This window comes from Pecten maximus, chromosome 12 (genome assembly GCF_902652985.1).
Source record: "Pecten maximus chromosome 12, xPecMax1.1, whole genome shotgun sequence".
Classification (NCBI taxonomy): Eukaryota; Metazoa; Mollusca; class Bivalvia; order Pectinida; family Pectinidae; genus Pecten; species Pecten maximus.
The window spans coordinates 26,179,826-26,195,549 of NC_047026.1; the positions used below are offsets into that span (position 1 = coordinate 26,179,826).

General features: G+C 36.2%; 1 protein-coding gene across 2 annotated transcripts in view; it reads right to left on the reverse strand.

The window, feature by feature from the left end:
- Positions 1–2,422: 2,422 nt before the first annotated feature.
- Positions 2,423–15,724, reverse strand: part of LOC117339690 (amiloride-sensitive sodium channel subunit gamma-like) — a 34,130-nt gene continuing 20,828 nt past the window's right edge. For both annotated transcript variants that reach the window (XM_033901407.1, XM_033901408.1), the window contains exons 4-12: positions 14,963–15,066; positions 14,374–14,537; positions 14,078–14,197; positions 11,852–12,002; positions 10,541–10,619; positions 9,759–9,816; positions 9,104–9,198; positions 4,023–4,098; positions 2,423–3,683 (exon numbers count right to left, since the gene is read on the reverse strand). In XM_033901407.1, the coding sequence (XP_033757298.1) occupies positions 3,582–3,683; positions 4,023–4,098; positions 9,104–9,198; positions 9,759–9,816; positions 10,541–10,619; positions 11,852–12,002; positions 14,078–14,197; positions 14,374–14,537; positions 14,963–15,066 (949 nt within the window). In that variant the 3' untranslated portion in view covers positions 2,423–3,581. The remainder of the gene's footprint in view (positions 3,684–4,022; positions 4,099–9,103; positions 9,199–9,758; positions 9,817–10,540; positions 10,620–11,851; positions 12,003–14,077; positions 14,198–14,373; positions 14,538–14,962; positions 15,067–15,724) is intronic.

Sequence of the window (15,724 nt, forward strand, 5' to 3'; positions counted from 1 at the left end):
CTACTCAAAAAGAGAGAAAGTAGCGCATTTAATATGTTTTACTGATCGAGAATTCTAAAGAAACATCAATGCTATAAAACAATGCCCGGATAGTGTAGAAACCTCTTACAGTAACAATTACCAGAGGTGAAGTCATAATCCAAACCCCTGTTGTGCATTTTATCACTTTTATTCAAATAATCAATATCTTTAATTTTGTCTAAAGATAAATGTTTAGAATATCTTTAAGGGGTGTATTTACGGCACGATTAAAACGTCTATATTTTTTCAAGTACATTGGGTATATTCTGTAGACTTCTAACTACAGCTCCAGTAACATTTAGCCGAATTGGTGACGTACTATTCCTTTATGGCCTTTGCTGTAATGATGGTATTTTAGCTCAACGCCCAGTTTGTTAGCCGACTTGTTTCTGTTTCCATGTTGAAAACCTTATCAGATCAGGTAACAGTACGGTGGCTGATTTGTGCCATTTTGTTATTTCGTCTTTTCGCCCCGAATTGAAAAGACGAAATAACGAGAATTCAGATATTTCATTTTCGTCTTTTCGGGGCTAAAAGACAAAATAACGAAATGGCACAAATCAGCCACCGTATAACAGAGACCTTGCATAGTCATTCCATTTAACTTACAGATATATTGACGATAAGTTATCATAAAATAACAAATGCATGTACCATAAAGAACTTAAAACCAAGGACGCTGAAGACTCCTCACTATCAGACGCTTGATTTTGACTAAGAACTAAGCTGCATGGTGAGCCTCATCTTTTGATTACCCATTTTTTTATTTTCCATTTCTAGATATTTTCGTCCCTGCTTCCCCTACAATTGTATATTTCCTTTAACCTTACGACTCATCAATTCAAAGAATAAAATAATGTATATACTAACACAAAAACCTTACTACACAAATGTAATATAAAAACAATTCACATCCCATCAATCAAACTCTTGATAATCCGCAGTGTGGACAATGCACACACACATCTCCAAACACCTGTTCTTAAAGACTTGTTCCCATTCTCATGATTCCGGTGTCAGGTATCGACTGCTGACGGGGAAATAACAAGACGGTGTCTCGAGATATACAGGTTGACGGAGACTATTGGAAGGTTTAACGGTCAACATCATGATCTCATTGGAGAGTTTTATATTTCACTGTACCATACGTACCAGGTTGTAACGGTACCACCACGTTGGTTTTGTTTTTTTAACTGGCACCTGTTTAGACAATTTGACCTAGATTTGAGTTAGAATTGCGGTTTTGGTATTGTGTCGATATTCTCTATTGTTTTCGCTTGAAGTGTAGAATCGTGCCATACCAATTATAAGTTACATTAATAAATACATCTTAAAGACATATATTTTCAGTTTTTACCTGTATTAGATTTATGTACCTTTTTTCTTCGAAAAGCTGCAGAATTGCATTGGTTTTTAAGTTCACCCTATTACATCATGGTTAACAAAACTATAGATAGTACCGGTAGACAATACACGGCTAGGTTATAACACAGGTAGCCAAGGATAATACACGGCTAGGTTATAACACAGGTAGGCAAGGATAATACACGGCTAGGTTAAAACACAGGTAGCCAAGGATAATACACGGCTAGGTTATAACACAGGTAGCCAAGGATAATACCCGGCTAGGTTATAACACAGGTAGCCAAGGATAATACACGGCTAGGTTATAACACAGGTAGCCAAGGGTAATACACGGCTAGGTTATAACACAGGTAGTCAAGGGTAATACACGGCTAGGTTATAACACAGGTAGCCTAGGATAATACACGGCTAGGTTAAAACACAGGTAGCCAAGGATAATACACCGCTAGGTTATAACACAGGTAGTCAAGGATAATACACGGCTAGGTTATAACACAGGTAGCCAAGGATAATACACGGCTAGGTTATAACACAGGTAGCCAAGGATAATACACGGCTAGGTTATAACACAGGTAGCCAAGGGTAATACACGGCTAGGTTATAACACAGGTAGGCAAGGATAATACCCGGCTAGGTTATAACACAGGTAGCCAAGGATAATACCCGGCTAGGTTATAACACAGGTAGCCAAGGATAATACACGGCTAGGTTATAACACAGGTAGTCAAGGATAATACACGGCTAGGTTATAACACAGGTAGACAAGGATAATACACGGCTAGGTTATAACACAGGTAGCCAAGGGTAATACACGGCTAGGTTATAACACAGGTAGCCAAGGATAATACCTACAAAAAGATACATTTAAATGTAATATCGTTATCCTTATGGTAGTTAGAGATCAAATATTTATTAGAAATGGAATGGTGATATAGAAAATAGGTTGTATAACCGGGTAAATAAAGCTCAGAATACATAGTAATACATAGTTGAAAGGTTATTTCTGCTTCTTCATTTACAAATAAAAAAACACCAATTAACCAATAGATTATTTATTCGAATGCCAGTAACATGAAACTAAATTTTGTTACTGATAGGGAATTTAGGAATTTTCCTTGGGAAAAAATATTTCGCCATCATGATAAAATGCTGTATAAACATATAATGAGTACTTTTAATATTGGTAAATCGAAATTACACGCACGTCAACGCCACCATTGAACGGAATATTTATAATCAAATGCTCATTATTAACTCTTTGTAAACACACACATACACACACACCAAGTAACGATAAATGCATTTTTTAGAAAGTATCAATCCTGATAATATTTTTAAGATCGACGATTATTGGAAGGGAAGTAAACATTTTCTGGGCATGAAATGGGACAAAGGAGTCACGTGACTTGGACATACTAAATTTTAAATGGACGAGTTGTTTGGGACAGAAAACGACCTTACTGTCCGGAAACAAGCTTCATCTATAACAATATGTAAATTACATTATGCTGCACATAATTACAATGCGAATTCGATATAAAACTTTCATTATACACGACTTCAGCTTTCTTACATATTATATTTATGTATACATAGCCAGTAATTGAAACATACAAATCAGATCAGCAAAACCGACATCGTGCTGGGAATTGATTTTATCTTTGATATTAAGATCAACGAAGAGTAACATGAAAACTGATTGAAGATTCGAACTCTAATATATTTATATTTATTTTATCTGTATTACAAACCGATAGAAGGCGCGATCGAATCGTTGTCAAGATTCAGCTAATCAGAATAGTATTGATATATAGATATTCGTTCCATTTCCATCTCATCAAGTCTGAACAAAGAACCATGTTTCACTAATCAGAATGAATCTATTCCCACAAGTTTGGTAAAGACCAATCTCAAGTGAAATATTCAACATATTATGTGACGATACAGCATATTTTGTGACGATACTGCATATTGTGTGACGTTCCAACACACTTTTTGACGTTACATTGAGTTTCGACACGAAAACAGCACTTTGTTTTGTATCAAGGTACCTAGTCGTTATGGTAACGAAACTTTTTCATGAGTGTCTTGGTGGTCATCTTTTTTATTTTTCGCCTCATTAACATTTTATTTGTCAATTTTGATTGTCTTTACATCATTCTTCTTGCTACATAACTGTAGAAACCCAATCATTACTAAGGTCCGATACTAATCTCTATAATCTCGAACAAGGACACGATGGACAGTCCTATCCAGAGTCCGAGCTGACCACCAATGTCCGATAACAGGTCCTCTACCTATAACAAAATGACACATGTTATAGTAACTTAAACAATGTCAGTGGGAGTTACTTAATCGTAACTGTTGATACGAGACTACCCAAGGGAGTTAACTCAATAGTTTATGTAACATGTGCCAGGTGGTACGATGTTCGGTTGAATTAGAATGAAATATTCGTGCTTCCGATATTAAGAACACATTTGGACGGTAAATCATTTGTCATATAAAGCACTGGTTACGACAAAAACCTGAACATCGTGTGAGTAACAAAACAGAAAACAACACCAACCAGCAGACAATTCAATCTACACTGACACAAACATGTAATGAACCTATGTATCATTATCATTACTCACCGCATACGATGCTTCTGTTTGTATCACCTCATAATTAAGATACCGGTAATATATTTCAACCTTTACTCCATTTTCACTGAAAAATAAAGAGTCTTCTATGAAAATAAAAACCAAATATCATCTTAAATCGGTATCTTAAATCGGTACGTCAGTAACCGGTGGTTCACGTAGGGGCCTTATCTAGCAGTCCACTAAAATGTCTAATCCAGCAGTCCACTTTGATGTCTAACCTAGCAGTCCATGTAGATGTCTAACCTTGCAGTCAACTTATGTGTCTAGCCTATCAGTCCACGTAAGTGTCTAACCTAGCGGTTCACTAAGGTGTCGAACTCAGCAGTCCACTAAGATGTCTAACCTTGCAGTCAACTTCGTTGTCTAACCTTGCAGGCTACATTGATGTTTCACCTAGCGGTTTATGGCAAGCCGTTTGGGTTTTTACCTATTAAATACAGATATCTGTATTCAAAATAAAGATATCATTATTAATATAAAAATTAAAGATATCTTTAATTCAAATAGAGATATCTTTAATTGAATTAGAGATATCTCTATTTGAATAAGAGATATCTCTATTTAAAATACAGATATCTCTAATTCAACACGAAATAGAGACATCTCTAATTCAAATACAGATATCTCTAATTCAATTCAAGATATCTTTATTTCAATTAGAGATATCTGCATTTCATTGTAAATAAAGATATCTGTCTTAAAATAAAGATATCTTTAATTCAAATACAGATATCTCTAATTCAAATACAGATATCTCGAATTCAATTAAAGATATCTCTATTTCAAATACAGATATCTCTAATTGTTGTAGAAATACAGATATCTTTTTTTTAAATACAGATATCTCTATTTGAATTAAAGATATCTTTATTTGACATGAAATAGAGATATCTGTATTTAACCATCAAATAGGAAAAACGACTGCTCCCTTGATTCTCCCTTTTGCGCATGACGGAAGTAAAGCAGTAGTGACGCAAAATGGCGGGCTGCTTTCAATGGTACTGCGTACATAATGTATAGCCGCAACAGTTCGCTCTATTTACCGTAGAACAGTTGCCATGTTCTGTTCTTTAGAAATCCCCTCCAAGTAGCAAGTTTATCGCTTTAGACCTACATCTCTCATGCATGCATATGGGATCCGGATAGTCCAATTTAATTACAAGCGTTTCGTTAACACTGATCAGGAATAGGGAGTAATCATTATTTTCTTTGTGTTTCAATATTAATCTTCGCACTGAGCAAACACGTGTAAATACAGATATCTTTAATTGAAATAGAGATATCTGTATTTGAAATAGAGATATCTGTATTGCAAAGTAATTGCAGATATCTCTAATTCAATTAAAGATATCTCTATTTAAAATAGAGATATCTTTAATTGAATTAGAGATATCTGTATTTGAATTAGAGATATCTGTATTTAAAATGAAGACATCTCTATTTAAACAAAATTAAAGATATCTCTATTTAAAATAGGGATGTCTTTAATTCAAATAGAGATATCTCTATTTTAAATAAAGATATCTTTAATTGTACAAGAATTAAAGATATCTCTATTTAAAATAAAGATATCTCAATTACAATTAAAGATATCTGTAATTCAAATAGAGATATCTGTAATTCAAATAGAGATATCTGAATTTGAAATAGAGATATCTGTAATTTAAAAGAAGATATCTCTATTTTCAATAGAAATAGAGATATCTGTATTTAAATTAGACATATCTTTATTTAAATAGAGATATCTTTATTTGAATTACAGATATCTCTTATTTAATAGAGATATCTTCATTTTAAATAGAGATATCTTTAATTGAATAGAGATATCTTCATTTCAATAGGTAAAAACCCAAACGGCTTGCCATAGCGGTTCACTAATATGTCCAACGCAGCAGTCCACGTACAATAGGTGTCAAACGCAGCAGTCATCTAGTATGGCGATTCACTAAAGTGCCTAACTCAGCAGTCCACTTAGGTGTCTTGTCTAGTAGTCAACTTCGTTGTCTAACCTGCATTCCACTTATGTATCTAGACTAGCGGTTCACAAATGTACTTATGTGTCTAACCTAACAGTCAACTTAGGCATATGACCTAGCAGTCCACTTAGATGTCTAGCCTTACAATCAACTTAAGTGTCTAGCCTAGCAGTCTAATTATCTGTCTAACCTAGCAGTCTACTTATCTGTCTAACCTAGCGTGTCACTTAAGTGTCTAACCTAGCAGTCCACTTATCTGTCTAACCTAGCGTGTCACTTAAGTGTCTAACCTAGCAGTCCACTTATCTGTCTAACCTAGCAGTCCACTTATCTGTCTAACCTAGCGTGTCACTTAAGTGTCTAACCTAGCAGTCCACTTATCTGTCTAACCTAGCGTGTCACTTAAGTGTCTAACCTAGCGTGTCACTTAAGTGTCTAACCTAGCGTGTCACTTAAGTGTCTAACCTAGCGTGTCACTTAAGTGTCTAACCTAGCAGTCCACTTATCTGTCTAACCTAGCGTGTCACTTAAGTGTCTAACCTAGCAGTCTACTTATCTGTCTAACCTAGCGTGTCACTTAAGTGTCTAACCTAGCAGTCTACTTATCTGTCTAACCTAGCGTGTCACTTAAGTGTCTAACCTAGCAGTCCACTTATCTGTCTAACCTAGCAGTCCACTTATCTGTCTAACCTAACGTGTCACTTAAGTGTCTAACCTAGCAGTCCACTTATCTGTCTAACCTAGCAGTCCACTTATCTGTCTAACCTAACGTGTCACTTAAGTGTCTAACCTAGCAGTCTACTTATCTGTCTAACCTAGCGTGTCACTTAAGTGTCTAACCTAGCAGTCCACTTATCTGTCTAACCTAGCGTGTCACTTAAGTGTCTAACCTAGCGTGTCACTTAAGTGTCTAACCTAGCAGTCCACTTATCTGTCTAACCTAGCGTGTCACTTAAGTGTCTAACCTAGCGTGTCACTTAAGTGTCTAACCTAGCGTGTCACTTAAGTGTCTAACCTAGCGTGTCACTTAAGTGTCTAACCTAGCGTGTCACTTAAGTGTCTAACCTAGCGTGTCACTTAAGTGTCTAACCTAGCGTGTCACTTAAGTGTCTAATCTAGCGTGTCACTTAAGTGTCTAACCTAGCAGTCTACTTATCTGTCTAACCTAGCAGTCCACTTATCTGTCTAACCTAGCGTGTCACTTAAGTGTCTAACCTAGCAGTCCACTTATCTGTCTAACCTAGCAGTCCACTTATCTGTCTAACCTAACGTGTCACTTAAGTGTCTAACCTAGCAGTCCACTTATCTGTCCAACCTAGCAGTCCACTTATCTGTCTAACCTAGCGTGTCACTTAAGTGTCTAACCTAGCAGTCCACTTATCTGTCCAACCTAGCAGTCCACTTATCTGTCTAACCTAGCGTGTCACTTAAGTGTCTAACCTAGCAGTCCACTTATCTGTCCAACCTAGCAGTCCACTTATCTGTCTAACCTAGCGTGTCACTTAAGTGTCTAACCTAGCAGTCCACTTATCTGTCTAACCTAGCGTGTCACTTAAGTGTCTAACCTAGCAGTCCACTTATCTGTCGAACCTAGCAATCCACTTAAGTGTCTAACCTAGCGTGTCACTTAAGTGTCTAACCTAGCAGTCCACTTATCTGTCTAACCTAGCAGTCCACTTATCTGTCTAACCTAGCGTGTCACTTAAGTGTCTAACCTAGCAGTCCACTTATCTGTCTAACCTAGCGTGTCACTTAAGTGTCTAACCTAGCGTGTCACTTAAGTGTCTAACCTAGCGTGTCACTTATCTGTCTAACCTAGCAGTCCACTTATCTGTCTAACCTAGCAGTCCACTTATCTGTCTAACCTAACGTGTCACTTAAGTGTCTAACCTAGCAGTCCACTTATCTGTCTAACCTAGCAGTCCACTTATCTGTCTAACCTAGCGTGTCACTTAAGTGTCTAACCTAGCAGTCCACTTATCTGTCTAACCTAGCGTGTCACTTAAGTGTCTAACCTAGCGTGTCACTTAAGTGTCTAACCTAGCGTGTCACTTATCTGTCTAACCTAACGTGTCACTTAAGTGTCTAACCTAGCAGTCCACTTATCTGTCTAACCTAGCAGTCCACTTATCTGTCTAACCTAGCGTGTCACTTAAGTGTCTAACCTAGCAGTCCACTTATCTGTCTAACCTAGCGTGTCACTTAAGTGTCTAACCTAGCGTGTCACTTAAGTGTCTAACCTAGCGTGTCACTTAAGTGTCTAACCTAGCAGTCCACTTATCTGTCTAACCTAGCGTGTCGCTTAAGTGTCTAACCTAGCAGTCCACGTATATGTCTAACCTAGCAGTCCACTTATCTGTCTAACCTAGCAGTCCACTTATCTGTCTAACCTAGCAGTCCACTTATCTGTCTAACCTAGCGTGTCACTTAAGTGTCTAACCTAGCGTGTCACTTAAGTGTCTAACCTAGCAGTCCACTTATCTGTCTAACCTAGCGTGTCACTTAAGTGTCTAACCTAGCAGTCCACTTATCTGTCTAACCTAGCAGTCCACTTATCTGTCTAACCTAGCGTGTCACTTAAGTGTCTAACCTAGCGTGTCACTTAAGTGTCTAACCTAGCAGTCCACTTATCTGTCTAACCTAGCAATCCACTTAAGTGTCTAACCTAGCGTGTCACTTAAGTGTCTAACCTAGCAGTCCACTTATCTGTCTAACCTAGCAGTCTACTTATCTGTCTAACCTAGCAGTCCACTTATCTGTCTAACCTAGCGTGTCACTTAAGTGTCTAACCTAGCAGTCCACTTATCTGTCTAACCTAGCAGTCCACTTATCTGTCTAACCTAGCAGTCCACTTATCTGTCTAACCTAGCGTGTCACTTAAGTGTCTAACCTAGCAGTCCACTTATCTGTCTAACCTAGCAATCCACTTAAGTGTCTAACCTAGCAGTCCACTTAGATCTAACCTTGCAAATAACCTAGCAGTTGACAAAGGTGTCTAATTATCCAGCAGTCCACTTAAATGTCTCGACTAGCGGTTAAATAGCGGCTTACATTAGATATCTAGACTTAGACTGTTATGCAAAGTTAACTTACTTCATGAAATCCCTCCTTGCTGAAGATGACACAGCCGTCGATAAGGAGGAGAAGAGTGCACTGGATGAACTACGGAAGTCGTTAATGGCTGTATCCTGTGGACAATATATAAGGTATTTTACCAAAGACAACAACTGAAATCGACACAACCGACCTACTTATAAATTATATACATATATTATAATTATTGAGGTACTTATAAATTATATACAAATATTATTATTGAGGTACTTATAAATTACATACAAATATGATCATTGAAGTCCTATAGAGTATAGACATATATGATTATTGAGGTACTTATAAATTATATAAATATATGATAATTGAGGCACCTACTAATTATATTCATATATGATTATTGAGGTACCTTTAAATTATATTCAAATGATTATTGAGGTACTTATAAATTATATACATAATGATTATTGGGATATTTATAATTTCGAGATGCACCTGATATCGGTGACATATATGGCACATTAATGCACCCTGTATAATAATAATGCGGCTTGATGTTTGCTGTATGTCGTCAATCTAAAATATACTGGACAGAAGGGATTCTAGCATTCCTGAACATTCTTGTTATACAAGGACTGTCGACATCACTTTTTTAAGTATTTAAGTCTCTGACCAAAGTAGTTAATTGACTCACCAAGTACTCGTTGGACGGCCATGCGGACATGGACACTGCCGTTGTGTATTCCGTCTCACTAAAATTGAATAGATCATGATCAGTGTTTATTTGTTAACAATCTCATATAAGATGTTTACATTGTACTTGCAATCAGAAAAATGGTACTAATTCGTCTTTTTATGCCTTTTTATTTTTTTAGATATTAGAAAACATGTCACTGATGTATACCACGGCAATAAAACTGTCTAACGTTCTATATTACCATTCTATCCGAAATTCGAAAAGTGAGAAAAATAAATAGTTCCATTTGGCATAGGGAAATTAAATATACGACGTTTAGCTGTTACGTTATGAATAAAGATGTAATCGACTGACGCGAAAAAATATTCGTGATAACCTAGATTTATTTATATTCGATTGACATGGTCACGTGTTCGGATAAGCTGCTCGGTGAAGACAACAATACATAAGCAAATAAAAACAACAACAACATCGGCCAATAGATGACACAGGGTTTTTTTTATAATGAGTAAGACCATGCATCTTGGGACCAATCTCAAGCCAGAACTTGTCGACCAGAAATCAATATTTTTTTTCAAGCATTTTTTTTCATAATTTTATACATCGTGCTTTATGATTCACAATAAACGCTCAAGTATACTATACCATCGTTCCCTGTCATAGGGGGACAAAAGTAAACGAAGACATCCCTTAGTCTAACAAAGAGCATTGTAAAAGTACACGGTTTACATATAGAATTTATCTTAAACTCATACATTCACAAGTGATATGTTACGTACTCGCATGGGGGTACGCATGAAGAGGAACAGGGTAGCTCGCTTTTTTCATATTTATCCAGAACAGTTAATTCACAGTCAGCTGCAAAAATACAAAATAGAAATACATATAGATATAATATACAAATATAGCATTTTGATGAGGTGGCTAATGGTTATACCGACCTACCTGTAAGAAAAAGTCCGAGGTCAAATTTTTCTTGGGTCGATATAAATATTAGGATTTATTAGGATTTATTAGGAAACATTATGGACGCAGGCTGAAAGCCTCTATATCCATATCCAGTAAATTACAAAGAAATAATAATTAAATAATATCAGTCCGGTGCAATGTACATGTAGCATTTGGAGATTATTGTTCTTTATATATAAACCGGTTATTTTTCCAATAATTGTCCAACAGGATTTCAAACTGATAAACAGTTTCTGCATTTATGACATGTTGGGGAAGACTGTTCCAGAGATCAACAATTCGATAGCTAAAGAAGTGTTTCCTTGCATCCCGTCGACATCGTTATGTATCGACCGAAATCAAAATACTATAATTGCTTTATTATTTTTCTTGATTTTGTGAAGATACAAAATAAAAAGTCAATATTACTCTATGTTGTATTATATTGCATGCTAATCAGGAAAACCATTCCATTATTTATGTAATCCTGAATCACGCTGGTCTATTGATTACATAGATTATACATGTAGTTGTTGTCTAGGTCCATTGACATTTAATTAATATATTACAACCAGGATAGGATTGCGGCACTGCCTTTTGACTCAATATTTTTAGATATTATGTTTTTCAGTTTATATTTACTGTGGTTAATATCTCGATTTCCTTTCTCTGAATGTCATCTAATGCCACTTTTATATACTAACAGTGTAGATTTTTTGTATGACATGCCTTCCTTGTCACCTACATTAAGCCTGGTTTACATGTAAATTGGCAAACTATTTTTTTTTTCCAGTCATTGTTATAGCGTAATATCCCACATTTTGGTTCTGAGGTCTCCCTCTCGATTCATCACAAATCCTTTTTTTCACATTTCAAACAATAAAAATCGTCAATGTGATGTATTTTATATAATCCTGCCAAGTTGAGTCCTTATACAGCTTCATGACTATCAAATAAGTCAAGGAGCCCGTTCGATAACTTCGGGAGTGTGTAAAATATTGGGTGTGAATTGACTTTAAAGTCTGGATTGTAAAGTATATCAGCAAAATTGTTTTGAACAATCATTGAAATCAAATGACCAGATTTCAACACATATACTAACAAAGGATCCGGACCATATTATCCGGATTCCTGCTACTTACCCTGTGACTCGTTTGAATAAAGACACCAATCAACTCCGTTCGGGTAAGCTGACAAAACTTCATTGAAGGTGACTCTAGAACAGGGATAGTCAAGGCTACAACATCCACAGTACCGGATCAAGCTTTTCTGGAAACAGGTTTTTTGGCACGCCTGGGACAAACAAAAACAAGTACTACTTCATATAGCTAGAGTATCGACAATCGTTTTCTGGAACGCCTGTGGAAAGCAGACACATCTGGCAATCTTTCTCGGAAGTTTTTCATTTTGCATTTTGAATTATTTGTTTATGAATTGATCTTTATGCCTAGTGAAAATTCTTAGATTCAAGAGTTGAGTTTATTTATGAAGAAATCATGACTGTTAGATGTGTTGTCCTCCAAATAAGAAAATAATGTAATTGGAGACCCTGGATGCCAATCCGTACCTATACCGCACTTGGTGTGCACATACAAATGTATCTTAACTTGAAGCTTGAAAACAAAACATCAGAGAGGTCGCTGCTTATTTTCATGATTTATCTCATACGAGTGTATTAAAGACATGTGTGTTTACATGAACATGACGGGTGTCGTCCATGAAGCAGAAGCCGCTTACCGATTCCGTGTGTTAAAGGACTCACACAACTAAATAATTTACTATATGTTATTACTAGTGACCCCGCCCCTTCATTCGCTCGTTTGAACTTCAAATGATGTGAAACTTGTATTAAATTAAAGTTTGAAGTTTTTTTCTGTTGGATAAATGTTGTTATTGTATAGGTTTAATGGTATATAAGAGCACACGGGTACTCGAAAGACAGTAAGCCTGACATTTACAGTACACTGGGGAATTCCCGCCTTTTTACACCTCGAATCCAACGTCATTCTATTGTCAATAGGAGTGTATATTTTTATTTTCCTAACCTCAAGACCCTACTTTTTATTCTCGTATATAGAAAGTAGCCATTTCCTATATTATTTACTCAGGAAAACAGCTACAAACCTAAGAAACACATTTTCCTCGGGGACTAATTGGTTCAGGTGAAACACCAGCTGATTAGCTGATTTAGTTGTGTGAGCCCTTTAAGAGCAAATCTTGGTTTTTTCTTTAGCCGTAAACTCATCTTAAATTAATTTATGATGCTCTGAAGACAAAATTCTCAAGTCACAGCAACCTGCATTCAGCAGTTCTCCTGAAATAGCAGATTGTCTCCTTGACCTTGACTGTGCCAAGAGTAACAATGACCTCACCTGTGTTGAAACCTCGTTTACCTATCAGTTTTAAACATAATTTTTTCACAATTGGTGCACTTGTGATACACATATGTATCTTTAATAAACTTATGATTTAAAACTTTTAAACGAATTCAATGCAGTTTTATAAACTTTTAAATAATTATATAATAAATACCTGAAAATTGATTTAAAAAAAAACAAGTTTTTTTTTAATGTAAGAGGCTGGAGGCACTGGGAGTCTGCCTTGTACTGGTGAAGAGTATGCTTATATGATATAAATAAGCATTGGTAACCAGATTTAATCTGGGAATCAAACATAGCCATTCTGCTCCCTCAGGTGGGATGTCTGAGTGATCTGTCAGAATGGGGGTGGGGACAATTAAGCTGCTATAATGACGCTTGACTGACCTGACAGACGTCATTATCCTTTAATCGCATTCGCAGAGATACTCTACCATATGTATATAACACCCACTGAAATTAATTCTCATTGCATTCTGAGAAAATTCGCCTAAAGTACAGTAAACGTTCTAAATCTCTAAGATTTCCAATGGGGGATGTCCCACACAGCAATCATACATCACTGGTCAACACAAAAATGATGTCTACTTGTGTCTGAAAACAAAGATGTTCCCACTTGTTGTCATACAGCCAGAATTCCGATTAATACGAAAATACTACGGCCAAAAGACAAACTGTTGGCCATACCTACAGGTGAGTTCAAACACCCTAACACAAGATTTCAGACTGCTACATTAGTAAGTTGTACTGGTCTATACTAATATTAAGATACTACGAAATGGACTAATTAGAAAATCTCACAAAAGATTCTTACTTTGGCAAGTTTATGTCTGTACTGCCCACATGAGATCCGTTTCCGGATTTTCCTTTATTTAGCTCCAAAGATAGCATTTTAATCAAAATGGCTGTACAGGCACCAAAGGTCAGGGTCACCTAAACATGTGGTTGTTACCCTTATCTTCATTATGACTAATTAAAAAAATAACGTACCACGTAAGAATACTGTACGCTGAGCTCGTCTTCTTCTGCCCAGGCGTTGTTGATGAGGTTTTCAGCCTCGGTGTAATCCTTGCATTCACCATGTGGCGGTTTAGCTCGAATAACTTCAGTCTGTATAGTTGGAAAATTAAGGTAATCAAATTAGCAAACAAAATATATATCTTCCCATTAATAATATTGGCTTCGAAGCGTCTCAATTACATTTTAGCAATGCAAAAACGCATACATGTAGAGTGAAATTCAAACTGATCAGAATATTTATAACCCAAATATCATGTTGTACTAACAAGTTTCAACGCTATGCCCGTTTTGAATCCCGGGGCCAGATTGATACCGTTCTCCTCCGGAAAAGGCATCGATGTTTGGTTGTGGACTGTCAATCGTATCCCAGCATCTGGGGCTAGGCTTCCGACGTATTCATCCTGTTCGAGGTAAAGTTCCATGGTGAGCCCTGTAATTTGATGCACCGAGCGGTGATATCTACTCCTCAAGGAAGTTGTACATCTATACGTCACCATTGTATTAATATTATGAGTACTCAACAACGCTAGAAAGTATTATTTCCTTACAAGTTAAATGATAAAAGAAAGATGAAGAAAATGTAGCAGATAAAAGTCAAAAGACAAAAAATACAAAATCAGAATGTGGTTTCCTTTGGAAAGAAATCAATCTGCGCATGCGCATTCTCGCAGTTTATTTACATATTTACACTCCATCAGCATGTTGAAAATTCCCTGGTTTTCTCCTACTTTATTTCAATTATGAATACCTCCGATACTTAAATTTACAGACCTAAGATACGGACATCAACGCCTTTTTTGAAGGACGAGGAACGTATCAAAGCCTCTGTATCTACCTCAATATTTCAACGCTTACCGTATATAGGCCCTGTTTTCTCTGTCTGGACTACAGAAGAATTGAAACCCGAATTGAATGTGTAACAGTTTCCATACTTGTAGTGCACAAAGTGAGAGAAATTTCTGAAATGATCAACAATCGGAAATCTTAATTAAATAGTATGTAGTAAAAAACGTAATTATAAACACAAATGCAGTTAGATACCATCTTGGACACTAAAGCAACAAGAAAATGTACCGACATGAAACAGAAGCGACGGGGCAAAAGATATATATGAAAAAATGTATAGATTGATACAGAGAATCTTGCGAAACTACAAAGACAATTAGAACAGGTTTCCCCCTCACAAGCTTACTGATTTGGATGAGAAAATAACTACTAACGAGTCTGCAAGGGCGGAACTAAACTAAATGTATGGACAACACAATAAATGGGATGAAATATATAAATCTATTTTTTCCAAACCAGTGGTGAGACATGTATCACTTCATGGAAACATGGAAGATAATACATGGGAAGATAATACAATGAGAAGATAATACATTGAAGATAATACAATGGGAAGATAATACATTGGGAAGAAAAGAAACTTTACATGTTCCTCAGAAATATACAAAAATAAGGATGAAAAGTAGTAAATCTATCAACAAGACATAACAGTACTTGTAAACTAAGAAAGAAACGATGGAAATGGATATGGTACATCATGAGGAAGGATAATAACAACACTTGTTATATTTCACTGGAATTGGCCGATAAGGAAGGAAAAGAAGAGTAAGA